This window comes from Brachyhypopomus gauderio, chromosome 2 (genome assembly GCF_052324685.1).
Source record: "Brachyhypopomus gauderio isolate BG-103 chromosome 2, BGAUD_0.2, whole genome shotgun sequence".
In the NCBI taxonomy this organism is placed as follows: domain Eukaryota; kingdom Metazoa; phylum Chordata; class Actinopteri; order Gymnotiformes; family Hypopomidae; genus Brachyhypopomus; species Brachyhypopomus gauderio.
Window position 1 is genome coordinate 45866902 of NC_135212.1, and position 16977 is coordinate 45883878.

At 41.7% G+C, this 16977-nt stretch overlaps 2 protein-coding genes across 5 annotated transcripts; one reads left to right on the forward strand and one right to left on the reverse strand.

Annotated features, from left to right (window-relative positions):
* Window positions 1-1471: 1471 nt before the first annotated feature.
* Window positions 1472-7590, reverse strand: baiap2l2a (BAR/IMD domain containing adaptor protein 2 like 2a). 4 transcript variants are annotated; one of them, XM_076996942.1, is made up of 14 exons: window positions 7405-7590; window positions 6824-6899; window positions 6341-6427; window positions 5431-5492; window positions 5270-5341; window positions 5104-5184; window positions 4885-5016; window positions 4300-4401; window positions 4144-4201; window positions 3689-3896; window positions 3498-3563; window positions 3274-3418; window positions 2485-2525; window positions 1472-2357 (listed from the first exon to the last, which is right to left on the reverse strand). In XM_076996942.1, the coding sequence occupies exons 1-14, from the start codon at window positions 7456-7458 to the stop codon at window positions 2282-2284; spliced, it is 1260 nt and encodes a 419-aa protein (XP_076853057.1). In that variant the 5' UTR covers window positions 7459-7590; the 3' UTR covers window positions 1472-2281. The 4 variants fall into 4 exon arrangements, with proteins under 4 accessions (XP_076853057.1, XP_076853056.1, XP_076853059.1 ...); XM_076996941.1 differs by having other exon boundaries at window positions 3274-3421; XM_076996944.1 differs by lacking the exons at window positions 1472-2357; window positions 2485-2525 and adding an exon at window positions 2581-2910 and having other exon boundaries at window positions 3274-3421.
* A 1757-nt stretch (window positions 7591-9347) lies between these two features.
* Window positions 9348-16060, forward strand: cbx6b (chromobox homolog 6b). The gene is made up of 5 exons (XM_076996946.1): window positions 9348-9502; window positions 10283-10326; window positions 10414-10479; window positions 11333-11399; window positions 11605-16060. Exons 1-5 carry the CDS (start codon window positions 9434-9436, stop codon window positions 12868-12870), a joined length of 1512 nt encoding a protein of 503 aa, XP_076853061.1. The 5' UTR covers window positions 9348-9433; the 3' UTR covers window positions 12871-16060.
* Window positions 16061-16977: the final 917 nt, after the last annotated feature.

Consider the following 16977-nt stretch of genomic DNA (forward strand, 5'->3'; position numbering starts at 1 on the left):
AATATAGACGCCATTCAGGAAACCATTGAAAGCTTGCACGCAGTCAACATTCTAGTCATTGATCTACAAAACATATCTCAGAATTAAGGTGACTATTTAATAAATGTAGTGGTCTGTTAAAAATACAAACTATATTTATTTCAACATACTGACAGTATATAAACTATTTTGCGTTTTGTTTTTTGCTTTATAAGATATAACAAATTTTACAGTTACATGGCTATTTGCATTTCTACGATTAGAAAGTTGGTAAAATTGTATAATGGAAAAACAAGGGAATTGAAAAACTAATTTAATTAGCCAGCAGAGATGAGAATTTTTGTTTTACAGTAGATAAAGAACTGACACTTTGAACTTTGCTCATAGCAGTTCATTTTCACCCATATGGCACATGGAAAGGCCTCAGTTTCAATAAGTAACTGTAGTAAATGGGTTCCTGCAAGTTTCAGTGAAGTGACACAGCATTATTTTATATTGCATATGGATCTTCCCACAAAGTTGGCCAGTCGTATTGTCCAGTGACTGGATACATATTATTCATTTAACCCTTATGTGGCGCACATGTTTTTACTCACGCAACATCTGGTCGACCTGCAACATTAATGAGTTATTTAAAAAATACAGTCTGAACTATTCATGTAAAAATACAGATGGTGACTTCATCTCAGTTACAAGCAAGGCGGTATATATTAGTATGCCATAAATAAAATCAACCATAACAAATTAATTTTAAATTGTTATCTTAACTATAAATGAAACAAGGTTTTTATCATTATTAATATGTTTTTGCATTGAACTGAAAAGCCAATTTTACATATAACATTTTGTGTGAATTATAAATAAGCTGGGTGCGTTATAAACATCATGCATGTGTATAGTGTGTTCTGTCCCTCAGATCCACACCGTTTGCAGTACTCCCTTTTATTGCTAGTGGCTGCAACATGATGAAATGAAAATTATTCTCATCCCTCTCTCTCGCTCTCTCTCTATCTCTCTCTCTCTTTCTCTCTCTCTCTATCTCTCTCTCTCTCTCTCTCTATCTCTCTTACTCCCACACACACACAAATCTTTCATTTTTGCCATGATTACCTTTTTCATCTACAGTTCCAAACTTCTATTACCCTCTGGTCCAATTAGCTGACCACTCCATATGTAATAGAAATATGTTGTGTAGTGTACAGTGTCCACTCAGTATAAATTTCTTCTTTTACACATTCTTCAGAAACATGTAAACCTGAATCTCAGGTTTATAAAAGAATCATGTTTGTTTTAATGAACACTGAAAATGGGTCCCATGGGCCCAAACACCACACAGTAATATTGACTGATGGAAAGAGCACTTGTGCAGTATCGCTAACAAATTATCTGAATTTCTTCCTGGTCTGTTATAAAGTCATAATATTCTGTATCATAGGCATAGCAGAATTTATCCATAAAAGTCTTCTATATGACAAAAGCAAGCAATGACACGCAGATGCACTAGAATTTAATGAAACAAAGAGCTTGCAATCTGTCACAGAGTCACCAGTGCCAGGAGAGATAAGAAGAGAAGGAAGCCCCGCCCCCACAGAACATCCCATCTGCAAAGACTCTGAGCTGGTTCAGTGGAAACATGCAGAATGTAAGATGTGAAAAGTGAATGCTTCATTAAGCTGGCCAAAGAGCTCTGTGCATCCAGTACACAGAAATAGTATTCATTAGCTAGGCTGTCATTTATAAACAGCACTCACTTTGTTTGTTATTCTGGACCACTTTGTGCTTCACAGGGGGTTCTGGAGCTCTTGTGTGGTTTTTGTACATCTCACTGTCACTCATAAACCAGAATCATGTACAGCACTGTTTAAAAGTCAACAGCATGTGTAAACTGTCTCTTTACATGGATCTCTGTTTTGAAATGACAGTAGACAGACAATAAGCTCAGTCTAAACTACCAAAGACATACTGACTAATTTTTGCTATCATATACAAATTACAGGCAATAAACAAAATAATTTTTAGATTACATTCAGGCAAATGTCACATTACTGCACTGCCAACGCTGTTTCAATATTCATTCTTTCTTTCTGTCAAGTAATAACTATCTATTAAGCCTTAACCTGAACCACCAAATCCCTTGCTGTCATATTTCTCAACAGATGCTCTCCGGTTGAAACGTGAATGAGCCGATCAATTATAGCAGCACTGTCTCATTACAAAGCGGTATCCTTAGGGCAGTTGTATGATGTACTGCAGTTCACTGCAGTCCACCGCACTGACTCTCAACTATAATTGGACGGTAAGTTTAGCGTAGGTGTGGAGCCGATCTGTCATTGGTTGTGGTGGGTTTCAGCTTCACCGTGGCAAAAGGGTTGGTCCCTCTGCACGAGCAAAAAAAGGAAGATAACGGTTTCATTAGACAAAGCCATGCATCAACACAGTACACAATTCAATGCTTAATGAGCAGACATATCTGTAGTGATACTCAATTACTTAGTTAGTTTATACCTGGGGAAAAGTTCTGGTTGAGGACCATAGTTGTCTTTTCTCTGCAGCACAAACAATGAACAAGTAAACAGTGAAAGTTTTTTTTCTTTTGAGACAATATTTAAATCATTTTTAAATTTTTTAAAGTGACAATCAGATCTCAGGAGGGTGTCTAGTGTCAGGTCTATCACAGGGTAACTGTGATAGTACTGTGCCCACACGCGCACACTCAAAACCAAGGCAAATCACACACAAAGTGTAAGCACACTATTATTCTGAGTTTGCAAGACCAGTGTGAGAATCACAAGAAATTGCACTATGTAAAGACAACACACACACACACACACACACACACACACACACACACACACACACACACACACACACACACACATTGACAGACCCTCAGCAGCTGGAACTGCCCCCCTCCATCCACCAGAAGGAAGGCTGAGGCGTCATGGAGAACAAAACTTTACCACAGTGCCTCTGCTGGCCAAACCAGGGAACACAGGCATGACTCTCAGTACAAAGCAGACCTTAACAGCACCTTGCAAAGCCTACCCTGAGTAGCATTAAAATGCATTGCTGACCAGAAGGTTTCAAATAAAAAACTGAGCGATGAAAAGGAGCTTCTTAAAAAAACATTCTAAACCCTTAAATGGGTGATTTGGTTGTAGATGTAAAATGTAGAATGTTTGTGTTTCTCTCTGTTACTTTAACTTCTGTTTCACTTTTTTGTTTTTGATTTTTCTCTTTTATTGGTATCCACTGTCAAATATAGCATCCTTTGTTCTGGACTTTTGAGCTTACTTTGTTTTCTGAAGGAGTGGCTGTGATAGGCTGGAAGTCGCTGGATTTGAGAGGTAGAGGGGGTGGCGGAGGGGGCGGAGCTACGTGGTTTCTGCTGGTTGAATGGTCCAGTAGGTTACTCAGGCTGCTGCTGGTTCTGAGAGTACTGCTAATGACAGAAAAAGTCACTCATGGACCGGAACGCCACTTGTGCGATTGCAGCAGAGTGTAAGATCTCAGCTCACCCAGGGTCAGGTGGTCTGACCATGTCCTCAACAGGGCCAACATATGCCGCTGGAAACCAGCCCTGGCTAAAAAACAAAAAACCACAACAGAATAAAAGAAACTAAATTAATCAATATACACTAACACTGGTATAATGGTAATAGTCATTGAATGTGACTGAATAATGTTTTAATTGAGGGGGTTTCACCACCGTGCAGTACTCTCCGAGCGGCCATACAACCAGCCGTTCTGGGGCGCAGACACGAGTACAGTAATCGTTTCTCCTCTGGAAAATGATAGAAGGGTGGGGTTTGATGATGAGTTGTGGGGGACCAGTGCTCGCATCATCCGAGTCCCACCCAGTCCGAGAAATTCTCCAAGGGAGTTGGAGCGGGACCGAATGGGTTGGGGGGAAGGGCCTAGGGGGAGATGAAGAAACAAGGCACACGGCACCGGTTCTCAGTCTAGTCCATAAGGACCTCCTGCCCTCCTTAAAGTCTGCTTCCTTTCAACATGCCCACCTGAATTCTGCTTGTTTAGAAGTATCAGCAACTACAATAATACAAAGAGCTGGTCTGACGTGGGGTCTCCAAAGACTACATTAAACCCCTGGTGGAGATTTTATGCATTTTTATGGCATTTGCTGGTGCAGTTTAGACCTCTCACCTCTAGAAGGCAGCATGCCTAAAGCCTGCTCTGCCCAAGCACGGCCTTGATAGTCAACCTGACAGAGAGACAGGGTTAAAGAACCACAATATTTCTTCATCTTCATTGCCTGTAATGGAACTTGAAACATTTATTTATTGTCATGAAATATCTCACTGCGTTGTTATCCAGTCTTGATTGAGTTTGTGGGCGGGCCACTCTCGTTTGATTGACTTGCTCCCTCCATCCCTCTGCCCTGTGCTGCAGGGCGCCCCCTGTCTTTGTCAAGAGAGATAGCCTCCTTTAAATCTCAGTGTAGATTCTGTTTAGAATTCAAAACATGCCGCCTTCACCCTATAACTTACTTGACACACTAAATGGTAGTTGTGTGCCTTATAAACGATTTCCCTCCTGAAACCACTCTTATTTCTTTCATATTATTTTATGCAGTTATTGTTCACTGTTTGTAAGACAACAATGCTTGAATGCACCAGGCAAGCTGTCCTCGGCTGTGACATCTTGGATGCATTTCAGAGCAAATCTGTTTGGTGCCTCAGATGTGAGAAGGCATGTGTGAACACATACCAAATCACATACTGATTTTTTTTTTTACTTTAAAATACACTAAAAGTTGACGATTATTCAAACATTATATAAGCTAAATCTTTTTTTAGTGCTGCTTTATGGCAATATGTGGCTAATGATTGGCTAGCTACACATACATACAGAATAAAGGATGGGGAGAATCAGCCGAGGTTTTACCTTGTTGATGAGATATACAATAGATTGGGTGAGTCCACAGTGTTTCTCAGCCAGAAAGCGATATCTCCTCTCTTGCTCTTTCAGAGCCTCTCTCTGACTGTCTCTTAGGAACTGCACATATTCACTACCATCCTACACACACAAACAGTACATGCCTGGAAATGTAATATATTCAGATCTATCTCAGGTTAATAAACAAACATATACCTTTAAGCTCACCTTTGAACACCCTCTCCTCAACTGTCTCTCTAGGGCTGATGCCTGGTTCCTCACCTCCATCTCATAGCGCCTCCTGCTGGCCTGGAGGACAGAGTGCACCAGTATCAACAATTACACTCTATTATAAAGTTTTGTTGCTTTTAGTACATGTGTAACTGTTACTTACTGAAATGTAGTCTTTGTCCAGTCTGACATTGCTCTCCATTTCTTGGAGGACATCACTATAAAACCAGCGAAACTGAAACACATACACAGATCGTTATGTGCAAGAGGAGAGAAAAGTAGAGAATAGAGAAATTTGGGTAGATATGGGTAAAGAAGACATACCACTCCTTCAAGCTCAGTGGTAAGTCTCCTCTGACTCTCAGAAATCTGTATTAATATATCTCCTATCAAAACAAATACTGTTGCTCAGTACATAACACACTTTCAAACTTCCCCAGATCTTAGTTTTTGGCATATGAACATCTGATGTTTTTGACTTTGTGCTGACCTCTTTGTGGGTGTGAATACTTTTTCTAAAGTGTGTTTTTGTAAAACTACTGGTTACTGAGGTTAAGGTTAAGGTTAGGTGTAAGCAACATTAATCATTATATCAAGATCCCTACAAGGACAATAAACAAGACTGTGTGTGTGTGTGTGTGTGTGTGTGTGTGTGTGTGTGTGTGTGTGTGTGTGTGTGTGTGTGTGTGTGTGTGTGTGTAAAGCTTTTAAAGGTTAAACACATGGAGTACAACTGATGGTCTGTCATCATTTATAATTTACCACCACAGAGGGGCCTCTGTAATCTGATAACATGACACTAAAAACCTACACAACTTCATACACATGTCTGCACAAATACATATATATTCACTGTAATGATATAAGTAACAACTCAATGTGCATTTGTGTGTGTATCTGTGTGTGTATCTAAATTTATATCTGTGTGTAAAGGCCATAGTCTTCAGTTCAGCTAACAGACAGCAATAAAGCCGGTTAGTCAACACAGAACTCAAGTTCTCCAGAGATACTAAAATTGGGCATTCTAATTTTACATGTCCACAACCACATCTGTTGGGTCAGCTTCAGAGAGCCTGTACAGGGCCATACTGGCATCACAACATTACCACAGCCTCTCTATGCAATGTGAACGGCTCTCTTCATAATATACAGTTCCACTATTGAATAATTTAAATGGAGTTAAAAAAAAAAAAGAAAGGACAGATACAAACATTCAGACCAAGGCAGTTCTTACCCAGTAGATGAGACGACATAGTCTGCAAAGCCTGTTCACCCACCTTCGCAAGAGCAGTGAAGTACGCTTCACTGCTTGCAGCCAGGACTACACACATATACAGAACATTCTGTTAGTGTCAATTATGTTATTCCACTTGGTTGTACAGAAATATATTAGCCAGGTGCTTATCTGTAAATTGTAAAATGAGTTTTTACGGTGAGTGCAAGTTGACAAATGTTTACACAGACAGTTAATGCTGTTATCAGGTTAAAGTAAGTGTTTATCAATGGCAGATGTTGTGATGCATTATTATCTATATTAGCATAGAGTGGTGTGTTTTAATCGTTTTACAATGGAGGCTAGTTCCTTTTTGGACAGTGTTGAGTCATTTGTTAGACCAAAGTTCTCTGCCTTTCCCTCACGCCCCTTTTACACACTTTCCACTTTACTTCAAAAAACCCTCAACTTTTACACATCTCTCCCACATTCAAGATAAAATACCTTGGAAAGCCTGGATGTAGTTATTGCCCAGTGCTACCAGACATTGCAGGCTTGGGTTGAATTGGTCCATTAAAGTCTGAAGCAGACAGACAGAGAGAGAGAGAGAAAGAGAGAGAGAGAGAGAGAGAGAGAGAGAGAGAGTTAGGTCTGTGTCGGATGAAGTTTCATTTGGATCAGTAACTACAGTACATAAACCAGCATGCGTCAATGACTCGTCTCCTGCACTACAATACTGAGTTGGAGCTTCTCTCCATTTTATTTAACAGAATAAGTGTTGTTTTTACCTGGACACTTCAGTATATCCGAATAATAACCCACGTGTGCTAAAGATGTCAGCCTGTTCTGTTAAAGCGAATCAATAAAGCCACTGTTCTCTATGTGAGACGACCTCTCCTTGGGATTGAAAAGGACTATCTAGCTATCTCCTCTACCGCTGCTCCCATCATATTTAAAACAGGCTTAATTGATTTTATGCATTTATTTGCAGTAAATTAATCTAAAAGAAAGATTGTGTTATCTTTGTGAAACATGAACAATGTAACTACATAAAGAAACTGGGTTTATGAAAATTTTAGGCTTACCATGTATATTCCAAGTGTTGTGCGATGTAACTGGTCACTGTTTAGCCCTGACATTCTTCTGCAAAACAAACAAATCAACAACGTCAACAATGTCTAAACAACAAACTCACAGATCTCAGCCGGTACTGTCTTTCATGTGTGTCTGTAAACTACTGTCTTCCGTGTATGGTTGTGTGTGTGGGTGTGTGTGTGTGCGCGTGTGTGTGTGTGTGTGTGTGTGTGTGTGTGTGTGTGTGTGTGTGTGTGTGTGTGTGTGTGTGTGAGAGAGAGAGAGAGAGAGAGAGAGAGAGAGAGAGAGAGAGAAAGAAAGCTATTGACGCCATTCTAAGCTGTGAATTATTTAACAGAAATGGAAAAGTAAAGGTGTGGGAGTGGACTTAGCCACCTGGTACAAATACTGCTCACTGTTCACTAACGGGTGTGTTGGGGGGGAGGGGGGAGGGGGGGGGTCATAACCAAATTCAAATATATGTAAATCTTAAAACTATTTTTAGGATAAGAGAATATATATATATATATATATATATATATATATATATATATATATATATATATATATATATATATATATATATATATATATTATATATATATATATATATATATATATATATATTATATATATATATATATATATAATCCTAAAAATAGAGTTTTAAGATTTACATATTACAATTACAATTATGCATTTAAAATAATTTATTACATTAGTATGTGTTAGCATTTGTCTTGTGATTTGCATGAAATTTGAATATAAAAATTTGAACAAAAAATTGTTCATTAAAGTCTTGAAACTCTAGTAACAGAGTTGGCTAAAGAGAAAATAACAAAATTCTATTTGACTGAATTTTATTTTACAGACTGAGAATGAGAAAGAGGAGAGTGCCATGAGAAAACTGTAACAAGAGCTGAAGACTGCACTATGGAAACATACACTGTCAACATGCCAAGAAATTCACTGAAACATACGTACATTTAAAAATGTAATGCATTTTTGTTTATTTTTAATTTAATTACATTTACGTTTTTATAATTAAACTGTTTTTATAATATATATATATGCACGTGTGTGTGTGTGTGTGTGTGTTTGTGTATAATTTATATAAATATATATAAAGAACATTAAAGTATTTCTACTGTATTTCCTTGTATCCTATTTACAACAAACCATACATTTTAATATATTTCTTAAATGTATTTCTATGTGTCCGTCTCTTTCATTCTCTCTCTCTCTCTCTTTATTTTAATTATTTATTATTATTGATCTATTTTTATTATTCTTCCTCACTACTTAAATCTTCCTGCCCTATCCCAGTATGAAGAGGTTTCTGCAGTGTGGAGGTCAGGAGTCCATGTGAGCTTTACCCAAAAGGAAAAGAAAGCTACATCAAAAGACTGGAGGAAATAGCGCATCATGCACTTTTTGATGAACAATGATATGCATGAACAAAAATTGTATGCACCCAGTTAAAACAATTATGGGAACCAAAAGCAGCACAGAAAAAAATATTATAACAATGCTTGTAACTGATGTCGAATATAGCCCTGAAAATCAGTGTATTATGTCCACGTATTGCTTACAGCTTATTAACAGGGAGTGTAACATTTACACGTTAGCTACGTTAGCTACACAATACAATAGGAACAATACAAGCTTATAGAGCCCCTGCCACTCTTTATTAACAACCAAATGCGAGAGAATAGTGTGTGGAATAGTGCGTAAATATATGATGTTTATGAAAAACGTGTCAATAATGTAAAAAAAAACATTCTTCAGAGAAAATTAAACAAACAGTTCAGCCGTCCTCCCGCGTTTTCTACAAAAAAACTTACAGTTAAACTCATGTTCGTTGCCTGGCGACCAGAGCCGGCCCTGCTGGCCACGGAGGGCCGCACGGGCGACCACGTGACCGTGTCGGGCCGCTTGTCATTGGCTGGGCTCGGCGCGTCCGTCTCGCCCGCTCTCCGAGACGCGGGCTCCTTCCTTCTCATCACTTGGTCACGAGCCTCCCCGTCCTGTCCCGAGAACATGGAGCTCTCTGCGGCGGGCGACCGTGTGTTTGCCGCCGAGGCCATACTGAAACGGCGCGTCCGCAAGGTTAGTCCGCGCGCGTGTGTGTGCTCGTGCCCCTGCCTCGCGCCGCCGCGGCCTTTGGTTTTTCCTCGCGCGCGTAAACTTTTAGCTCCGTGGGTGAGCCGAGGAGGGTGAATCCGGCGGCGAGACGCGGTGTTTTCTGTTTTCGGTTCGGCGAGCCCGAGAGGAGCGTTGGGCTGGTACCGTTGTCGGAAGACGGTCCCGAGAACGGCCCGCTAGCTACACGGGTGCCGTCCGGTCGCGTCGGTGTCGGTTAGCCGTTACGAAGTTGCGTTATGTGAACTTATATTGGCCGTGAGGTGAGGCGAGCTCGCCGGCTAGCCCCGCTAGCTGTGCCGCTAGCCCCGTTAGCTGTGCCGTTAGCCCCGCTAGCCGCGCCGTTAGCCGCTGGGCTAACCACAGCGGCGCTGGTGTGACGGCGCCAGCTGTTTTGTGTCTGCGCGGAGTGCTAATTCTGACAAAGAGCCGCCAGCCCGTCACCGGGACGGTGGGAGTTGTTTATCTGGAGTTGGACATCGGCTTATTTTATGCTTTTTAAAATAATAATTTTCTCTAGCGCTTTTTTGTTTGTTTATTGGCATCTTTTTTGGGAGTCTTAGCTAGTGGGCTCACAAGATATTGGTCAAATGTTTTGCTGTCACGTCCGCAGATGACGGGAAGTCGTGCGTCTCTCGAACTAAAAACAAGAATAAGAAGAGCTTTTCATACTACACTGGCATTGTGTTGCGTTAAAACTGTTTTATAGCTGGCGAAGTTAATTTGGGCCTTTTGTTTTCATTACAGGGTCGCATTGAGTACTTGGTCAAATGGAAAGGCTGGGCTATAAAGTAAGTTGCCCCGAATTGCTTTGTTATTCCTCCATTTTTAAACAAACCGTTGTCCAAAGTGATTGCAGATTTTTGGTCCTCTTGCAGATACAGCACTTGGGAGCCAGAGGAAAATATTCTTGATGATCGTCTTGTAGCAGCTTTTGAACAAAAGTGAGTTTTGCCTGTTAAATCTCTCTATTGGTGTTTACATGTGTTTCTGGGAGCTGTAAAAGACACAATTGACGTACAGAAAATGTATCCAATTCTACACACATTCATTTGTTCATATAGGTTTCAGAGATTAACATGTAGTATTTTTCACTCCAGTGCTGCCTAGAATTGTGTTTTTATGGATATTTGAACATGTTTTACTTCAGTATATTTACCACACCTGCTTACTGAGTGCTGCATTATTTGTTAAGTTGTAATTATCCTTCCCACATTGTGGTGGCTTTGCTGTGTGCTGTCTGAAAGTCAGCAGAAAAATAGCTGAAGCAGTAATTTTTATTTCCAAAATATATGTGGTTATAAACAGGTTGGACAGGTTAGGTGTACTGGGTAAATAACCTACTGAAGCTGCCAACAGATACTTATGGTGTGAGACAATACACAATTATCATCTAGAGGACAGGAAGATGTTTAAGTTTGTCTGCTGGTGTGTGTACCCTGTGCTGGTGTGTACTGTGACTGTTGGTGCATGTGTTCCGAGTGTTGCTATAGCCGCTGATGTAGAAGTGTTTGAAGTGGTCTGTGTGAGTCACAGACTTGCTCTCTGATGTATGTTTGCAGGAAATACTCAAACGGTCATTTTGCCACATTAGAACATAATCAGAAATAAAATGGCAATGGCTGGTGTCTTGCTGTCTATTTTGCTTATATACATAAAACATGTTTACTCTTTAATAAAGGCTTTCGTCAATGCGTATATTCTAAACGGAAGAATATTCTTACTAGTTGATTCCATAACACCCCTGTTTTACACTAGTCTGTGACTCTCCGTGCTTGTCATCTTGTCTCCTACCAGAGAGAGAGAACAGGAGCTTTATGGACCAAAGAAGAGAGGGCCCAAGCCTAAAACCCTGCTCCTCAAGGTTGGTCAATACAGTAACATGCAGTGTTAATTGTGTCATGAAATGAATGGACAGTGCTCTGGTTTCAGGTGCATCGTTTTCTAACTAATGTGATCTCTGTGTATTAAGCTTTCTGTTTTTACTTGCTTTAACCTTGTTCCATTATAAACTAAGGTTTAGTTATGTTTTTTTCTGATCTGTGTGTGTGTGTGTGTTTGGCATCCAGTCGAGGGCACATGCTGCAGAGAGCTCTCCCCGAGTCCCTGAGTTCAAACACAGTCGCCCCCAACCGTCATCCAAGCCTCAACCTCCGCCTCTTTCTACACCTTCTTACCCCCCGAGTGGCCCTTCTAATGCCAAGCTTCAGTCTGGGGCTGCCCAGCCAAAACTGAAGAAAGACATCCACCGTTGTCATCGTATGTCACGGCGACCCTTGCCCCGCCTCGACCCTTTGGCTCAGCAAGTCGGTCCATCGGGCCCCTTCTCATCACGCCCTACAGTCAGTCCCTTTTCCGAGACGGTCCGTATCCTGAACCGGAAGGTTAAACCTCGGGAGGTGAAGAAGGGACGGGTAATTTTGAATCTGAAAGTGATTGACAAGCCTGGGGGTGGTGGGGTAGCCAATAACAGAAGGACACCAAGCGCCGCCCACCTGCCCCATGTTGGGCGCCAGAAAGTCCCGTCCCGAAACAGGGTTATTGGGAAGAGCAGGAGGTTTGGAGATCTATCATATAGAGGTCTGCAACTCCCTGCCACAACTGCTGGATTCCCTGTTTTTGGAAAACCATTCGATTGTCGTCCAGTGGAGGTTTCTGAAAATAAGCCCAAGGTAGAACAGTGTGTTCCCAGAGTAGCCTGTAACTCTTCATCTTTACCGTCTTCCTCTCAAAGTGCAAAGGTTATGACTCCAGACACACCTAAAACAATTGATGAACCTCCTCACTCCACTTCCAGCCCTGAGGTGTCGGACAGTGAACTCCTTCTCCCACCCACACCACTTCCCCAACCTCCCACCTCCGCCCCCCAACTAAGTGAGGCCAACCCTGCCACTCTCCCCTCTGCCAATCCCAGAACCCAGACAACAGACTGCAAACCCAGCTCCGCTCCGGCCCAGTCCGCCCTGCCTTCCTCCCCCATGTTCTCCTCCTCGTCTTCGTCGTCTTCCGAAGACAGCGAGCACATCCTGGACCTCTCCGTGCCTCACGGCGCTGAACGACGTGGTCGGAGGCGCAACCCCTTTGGCCTCCGCCGGCAGGCTGAGTTCCCCGGGACTCCTCTTCCTCACAAAGCTTCGGAGGAAGAGGAGGGTCTGGACTGGCGTCCCGAGATGGCGGCGCAGTGCGCCAACGTGGTCGTCACAGATGTGACCACCAACCTACTCACCGTGACCATCAAAGAGTTCTGCCATCCTCCTGGACTCCCTCCACCAGTCTCTTCTGCCTGCTTCTCTAATCATTCATCTGCTTCAAATAAGACCACCACCCGACCGTGAAGACCAAAACGAGAGAAAACTCTTTGAAGCCACAAATATTGCCTTTTACCTAGGACATGTTTGAGGACATGTTTGTCTCATACATTATCCCATTTGTTGGTCTAAGAAGCGGGTTCCCGTATAGTACTGTACCATGATATTCCCTTGAAGTGCCAGAGAGGTAGGGAAGGGGAACACTGAAATGAGTTTCCATCCATATTGTGTTTTACACAAAACCCCGAGGGCAAATGTCATGCTGCTGCTCGCAGTAAACAGCAGTGCCTGGGTATCGGTAAGAGGCAGAATAACATGTGTTTGCTCACTGCCTATGCACACTCCTGGAGCAGATGTTGGGCCAGTAAGCTGGATCAGACAAACCCCTTTTTTTCCATGAAATGGCTCTTATGATGGCTTTTTCTTTTATTTTATACCCTACCGTAGTCATCAGTGACCGTGTCTGGTGAGAATAAACGCTTGGTTATTTGGGCGTGTTAAGCCAATGTTGCTATCATGGACTCCGGTCTAATGATCAGCTGCCTGAAAGCACCTAACATTTTTATGACTCTAGTAATAATGGTCTTATCACATGGCACCTTTCACCCAGACCAGTTAATAATTCAGCTTTCAAAGGTATACGACTGGGATACACGTTGACAGAGAAGAGGGGGTGAGAGTGACGCACTGCTGTTTCTGTTCTAGGAGAGGCTTATGGGTTCTGGGGCCTGTGGCGAGACTCCTCATTTTATTCTATAGAAACCTGAACAAAACAAACCAGGCTGCTCAGTTGTCCTATAGACTGGCCTCAACTAGAGAGATCAGGTGTCAGCTGGGGGGGGGGGGGGGATCTGGGGGCGCCGGCTGCATTTGAGTATTTGTTTCAGTTTGGCTCCAGCTTGCTCCCTGATCTTTTTTAAAGATGTGTTATTTGATCGTGTCTTATTTGATAGTGCTCAGTGATGTCCTCTTCACCAAATGAAATGCCCTCAAGATGTTCTGAGATGTTTTTTTTTGCAACTTGGAGGTCTGTGATGGTTGAGGAGCTAAACGGCCACATGTCCTCTGTGCTCCTTCCTCCCCTTGAGCCAGAGGGTCACGTTACCAGTGCTGGAATCACCCATATCATTGTCTTTGTGTGGTACCACACATGGGGGGGGCCTTTGGAAGCAGCTAGTGCATTCCACAGAGATGAGCTCCAGTCGTCATGTGGCGCTCATAAGGGGAAGACTGGTTTGATCCCAGTGCCACGCTGTGTGTTAGGCTCCAGTACGCCTTTCGTTTTAGGACAAGCACTAAAGCTCTGAACCACACGTTGCTACCCACCAAAAGGAAGTTACACTTTCTGCAAGACTTATGTGCGGAGTTGCATAATGGGGGACTGAGATTAACCGTTGGTTTTACGCCGTTTGATTCAATAATAAGCTTAGGACGCTGGCTTTAAAAACGTGTTGTAATGGGGTGTTTATTCTCCTGGATAATGGCAGACTGTGATGGATATCAAATGTGGGCAAGTGTTCGACATTGAACTGATCGTTTTCAAGAAACGTGTTAGCCGTTGAATGAGCTGAAAACTTTATAGACTGTTAAAATTGACAGTTGTAAAGTAACTTTTTGCCTTGTGAAAGCACTTGTTTACAAAAAAAAAAAAAACAGTATGTTGGTCAAGCTAGTCAGGCATAAAAGAAGGCCCTCGTAGAAAAGGTTTCAGTTTTTTTACCAAAAACCTTCTGAATGGTGCAGTCATGCATTTTAGTTCAGTTTGTTGGCTTGGATCTCAAACGGCCTTTTCAGAACAAGTCCGTGCTTCAGGCTGGGCTGCTCGGCGATGGTGATGCAGGACCTTGGCCCGGGCCCTGGCAGATGCTGCCAGCCCCCCTTGAGGTGGCGTTGGCAGTGGTGGCAGCTCCTTCCCCTTAGGTGGAGCTGTCCTGGAGCTCTGGTAATCTCTCCCAACCCTGACCCTCCTAACCCTGACCTCCTGTGGGCACATCACACTGAGGAGAGTCCCAACACCACACACACACCAAGGCTGCACCCGCCTCAGGCCTGATCAAGCCTAGGTCCTCGCTCAAGATTAATTCCAAATGTTCAGGAATTACCATTTTTTCCCGCCATTTATTGGGATCTGTTGAATTACCCAGCTTGAGAGCTTTTAAATGTGTTTTTTATTTTATTTTATTTTTTTATTGATCTGCATGACAGCCATATTTAGGGTTTTTTTTGTTTGTTTGTATGTATGTATGTTTGTTTTTCTTGTCTGTTGTTTAATATGTTGAAAATACTGCACTTAATATTTTTGCCAATGTATGTTGATTCTTATTTAAGAAAAATACTATTGTGATGCTTTTATTATTTTAATTTATTTAATCATGCAAAAATGGTTTTATGGCATGATTCTGTTACCTAATTGCATCTTATCAACACACAGCACAAGAGAGTCTGGCCTTAAAACGTTTGCAGAAATACAGTTTCATATTCACACAAAGCATTCTTTGCTTTTTCTTTCATACCTCTACACATGGTAGTTTTAGTTCTTGTTCTGTTGTCTTATGAGACTATTTTCCTAAAACTGGTTCCTGCAGACTGATGTGTTCCAGGCACTTCTCCGTATGTGCTACTCCATGAGATGTGCACTCAAGCTCACACCATGTCACTGTAGATCAGACGCTCTGTCTTAATTTATGTCCCTTTAAACTGACACAAAGCTCTTCTATAATGTATGACCGAGTGTGTGAAATATACCGCTTGTTAATCACATCTTTGCAACTTGAATAGGGGTGTGTGTGTGAGAGAGAGAGAGAGAAAGATAAAAGAGGCCATCGAGATCAGTTGGGTCTGAAATGTTTGATTCTGCCTTACCTATTTATAGTGCTGCAGTATTACGCTGGTTAACGTGGGGTAGAGCAGTCTGTCTGTCCCAGTGTACTACTCTCTGTCTCGAGTGTCACAGTAAGCTCTCGTGAGGTTCTGGACGTGGCTCTCCTGCAATAATCACCATTGTGTTGAGCAGAATCGCTGATATCATTTTATGCTTTTTATTTTTATTATACCTGCAAGACATGTCTTTATTGTACATTCAATACAGGTTTTTAAAACATTTTAATTGTCTAGCAGCATAAAATATGAACTTTTTTTGTACTACTTTTAAGTAGTGCACCTAGAATCGCTTGTAAAACATTTGAATAAATGCTTGTTTGTGATTTTTGCAACAGTGTTTTAAATTGAGTGCATTAAATTGTTAAATCCACATTTTTTTTAATCTCAGAAGAGGCATTTACAACCAACAATAGGCTTTTGAGTGCTACCTGACGAAGCTGTTCAAGGTACAACCAAACTACAACTTAACTGAGTTTTTAGTAGCTGTCTGGCCTTAAATGAATTTTCTCCTGATTTTTTAAAGCTAAAAGTGGTTTATTTTTAGCTTATTGCAAAATCACTTTTGTGAAATGATCCCCTACAGGTTTTATATTGTATAATATATTGTTACATTGGTTTCCAGTGTAAACTTTAGATTTTAAAACTTGCTATTGTAACTTAAAGCTAATTTAGATTCAAGATTAGTTTCTTAACTATTCTGAAAAGTAGATTTCCAGAGCTGTTCCCTGAGAGTGTAGTTAAATAACTGCACACTAGAGGGCAGCACCTATCGTGCAAGAAGATGGAGCGCCGGACGACTGCTTGTCGCTTTATGTCGGTTCGATTTTAGTGTGATGCAGATACATTATGTGCAAAATAACGAGCTAACTCGTTCACCATGTCCTTTCATCCGGGGAATAACCGATGCCATAACAAATGAATTGACGTTAGTTTGTTCTTGCAAATGTAAAGACGTGAAAGATGAAAAGGGTTATGCCACCAGGGACAACTCTACCACCCACCATCTGGCATTTTCTACTGCAGCCATAATGTTAGATTTGCCCTCGGTGCTATTCACACATTTGTGCCTTGCATAATCCATGCTTGGTAGCACAGCTGATGTACATGAGTGCATCTGAAAATAGTCCCTGTGCTCCGAGAGATCGGGTTTCTCTCAAACTGGGCTGTGTGGTGTGATGATGAAAAGCATCAACACTACAGAGCCTGAAAAAGGTTCTTGATCTGTCGGGAAAGGAAGGGACCAGTTGTCTCGGT

Bases quoted from the DNA above. Each gene is read 5' to 3' on its own strand.
- cbx6b (XM_076996946.1), top strand. From the start codon at position 9,434: ATGGAGCTCTCTGCGGCGGGCGACCGTGTGTTTGCCGCCGAGGCCATA. The intron at 9,503-10,282 runs GTTAGTCCGCGC...TTTTCATTACAG, and splicing joins TGAAACGGCGCGTCCGCAAG to GGTCGCATTGAGTACTTGGT. The intron at 11,400-11,604 runs GTTGGTCAATAC...TTTGGCATCCAG, and splicing joins CTAAAACCCTGCTCCTCAAG to TCGAGGGCACATGCTGCAGA.
- baiap2l2a (XM_076996941.1), bottom strand. From the start codon at position 7,458: ATGTCAGGGCTAAACAGTGACCAGTTACATCGCACAACACTTGGAATA. The intron at 4,402-4,884 runs GTAAAACCTCGG...CTCTTGACAAAG, and splicing joins TTGTATATCTCATCAACAAG to ACAGGGGGCGCCCTGCAGCA. The intron at 2,358-2,484 runs GTATAAACTAAC...TTGCTCGTGCAG, and splicing joins CAACCAGAACTTTTCCCCAG to AGGGACCAACCCTTTTGCCA.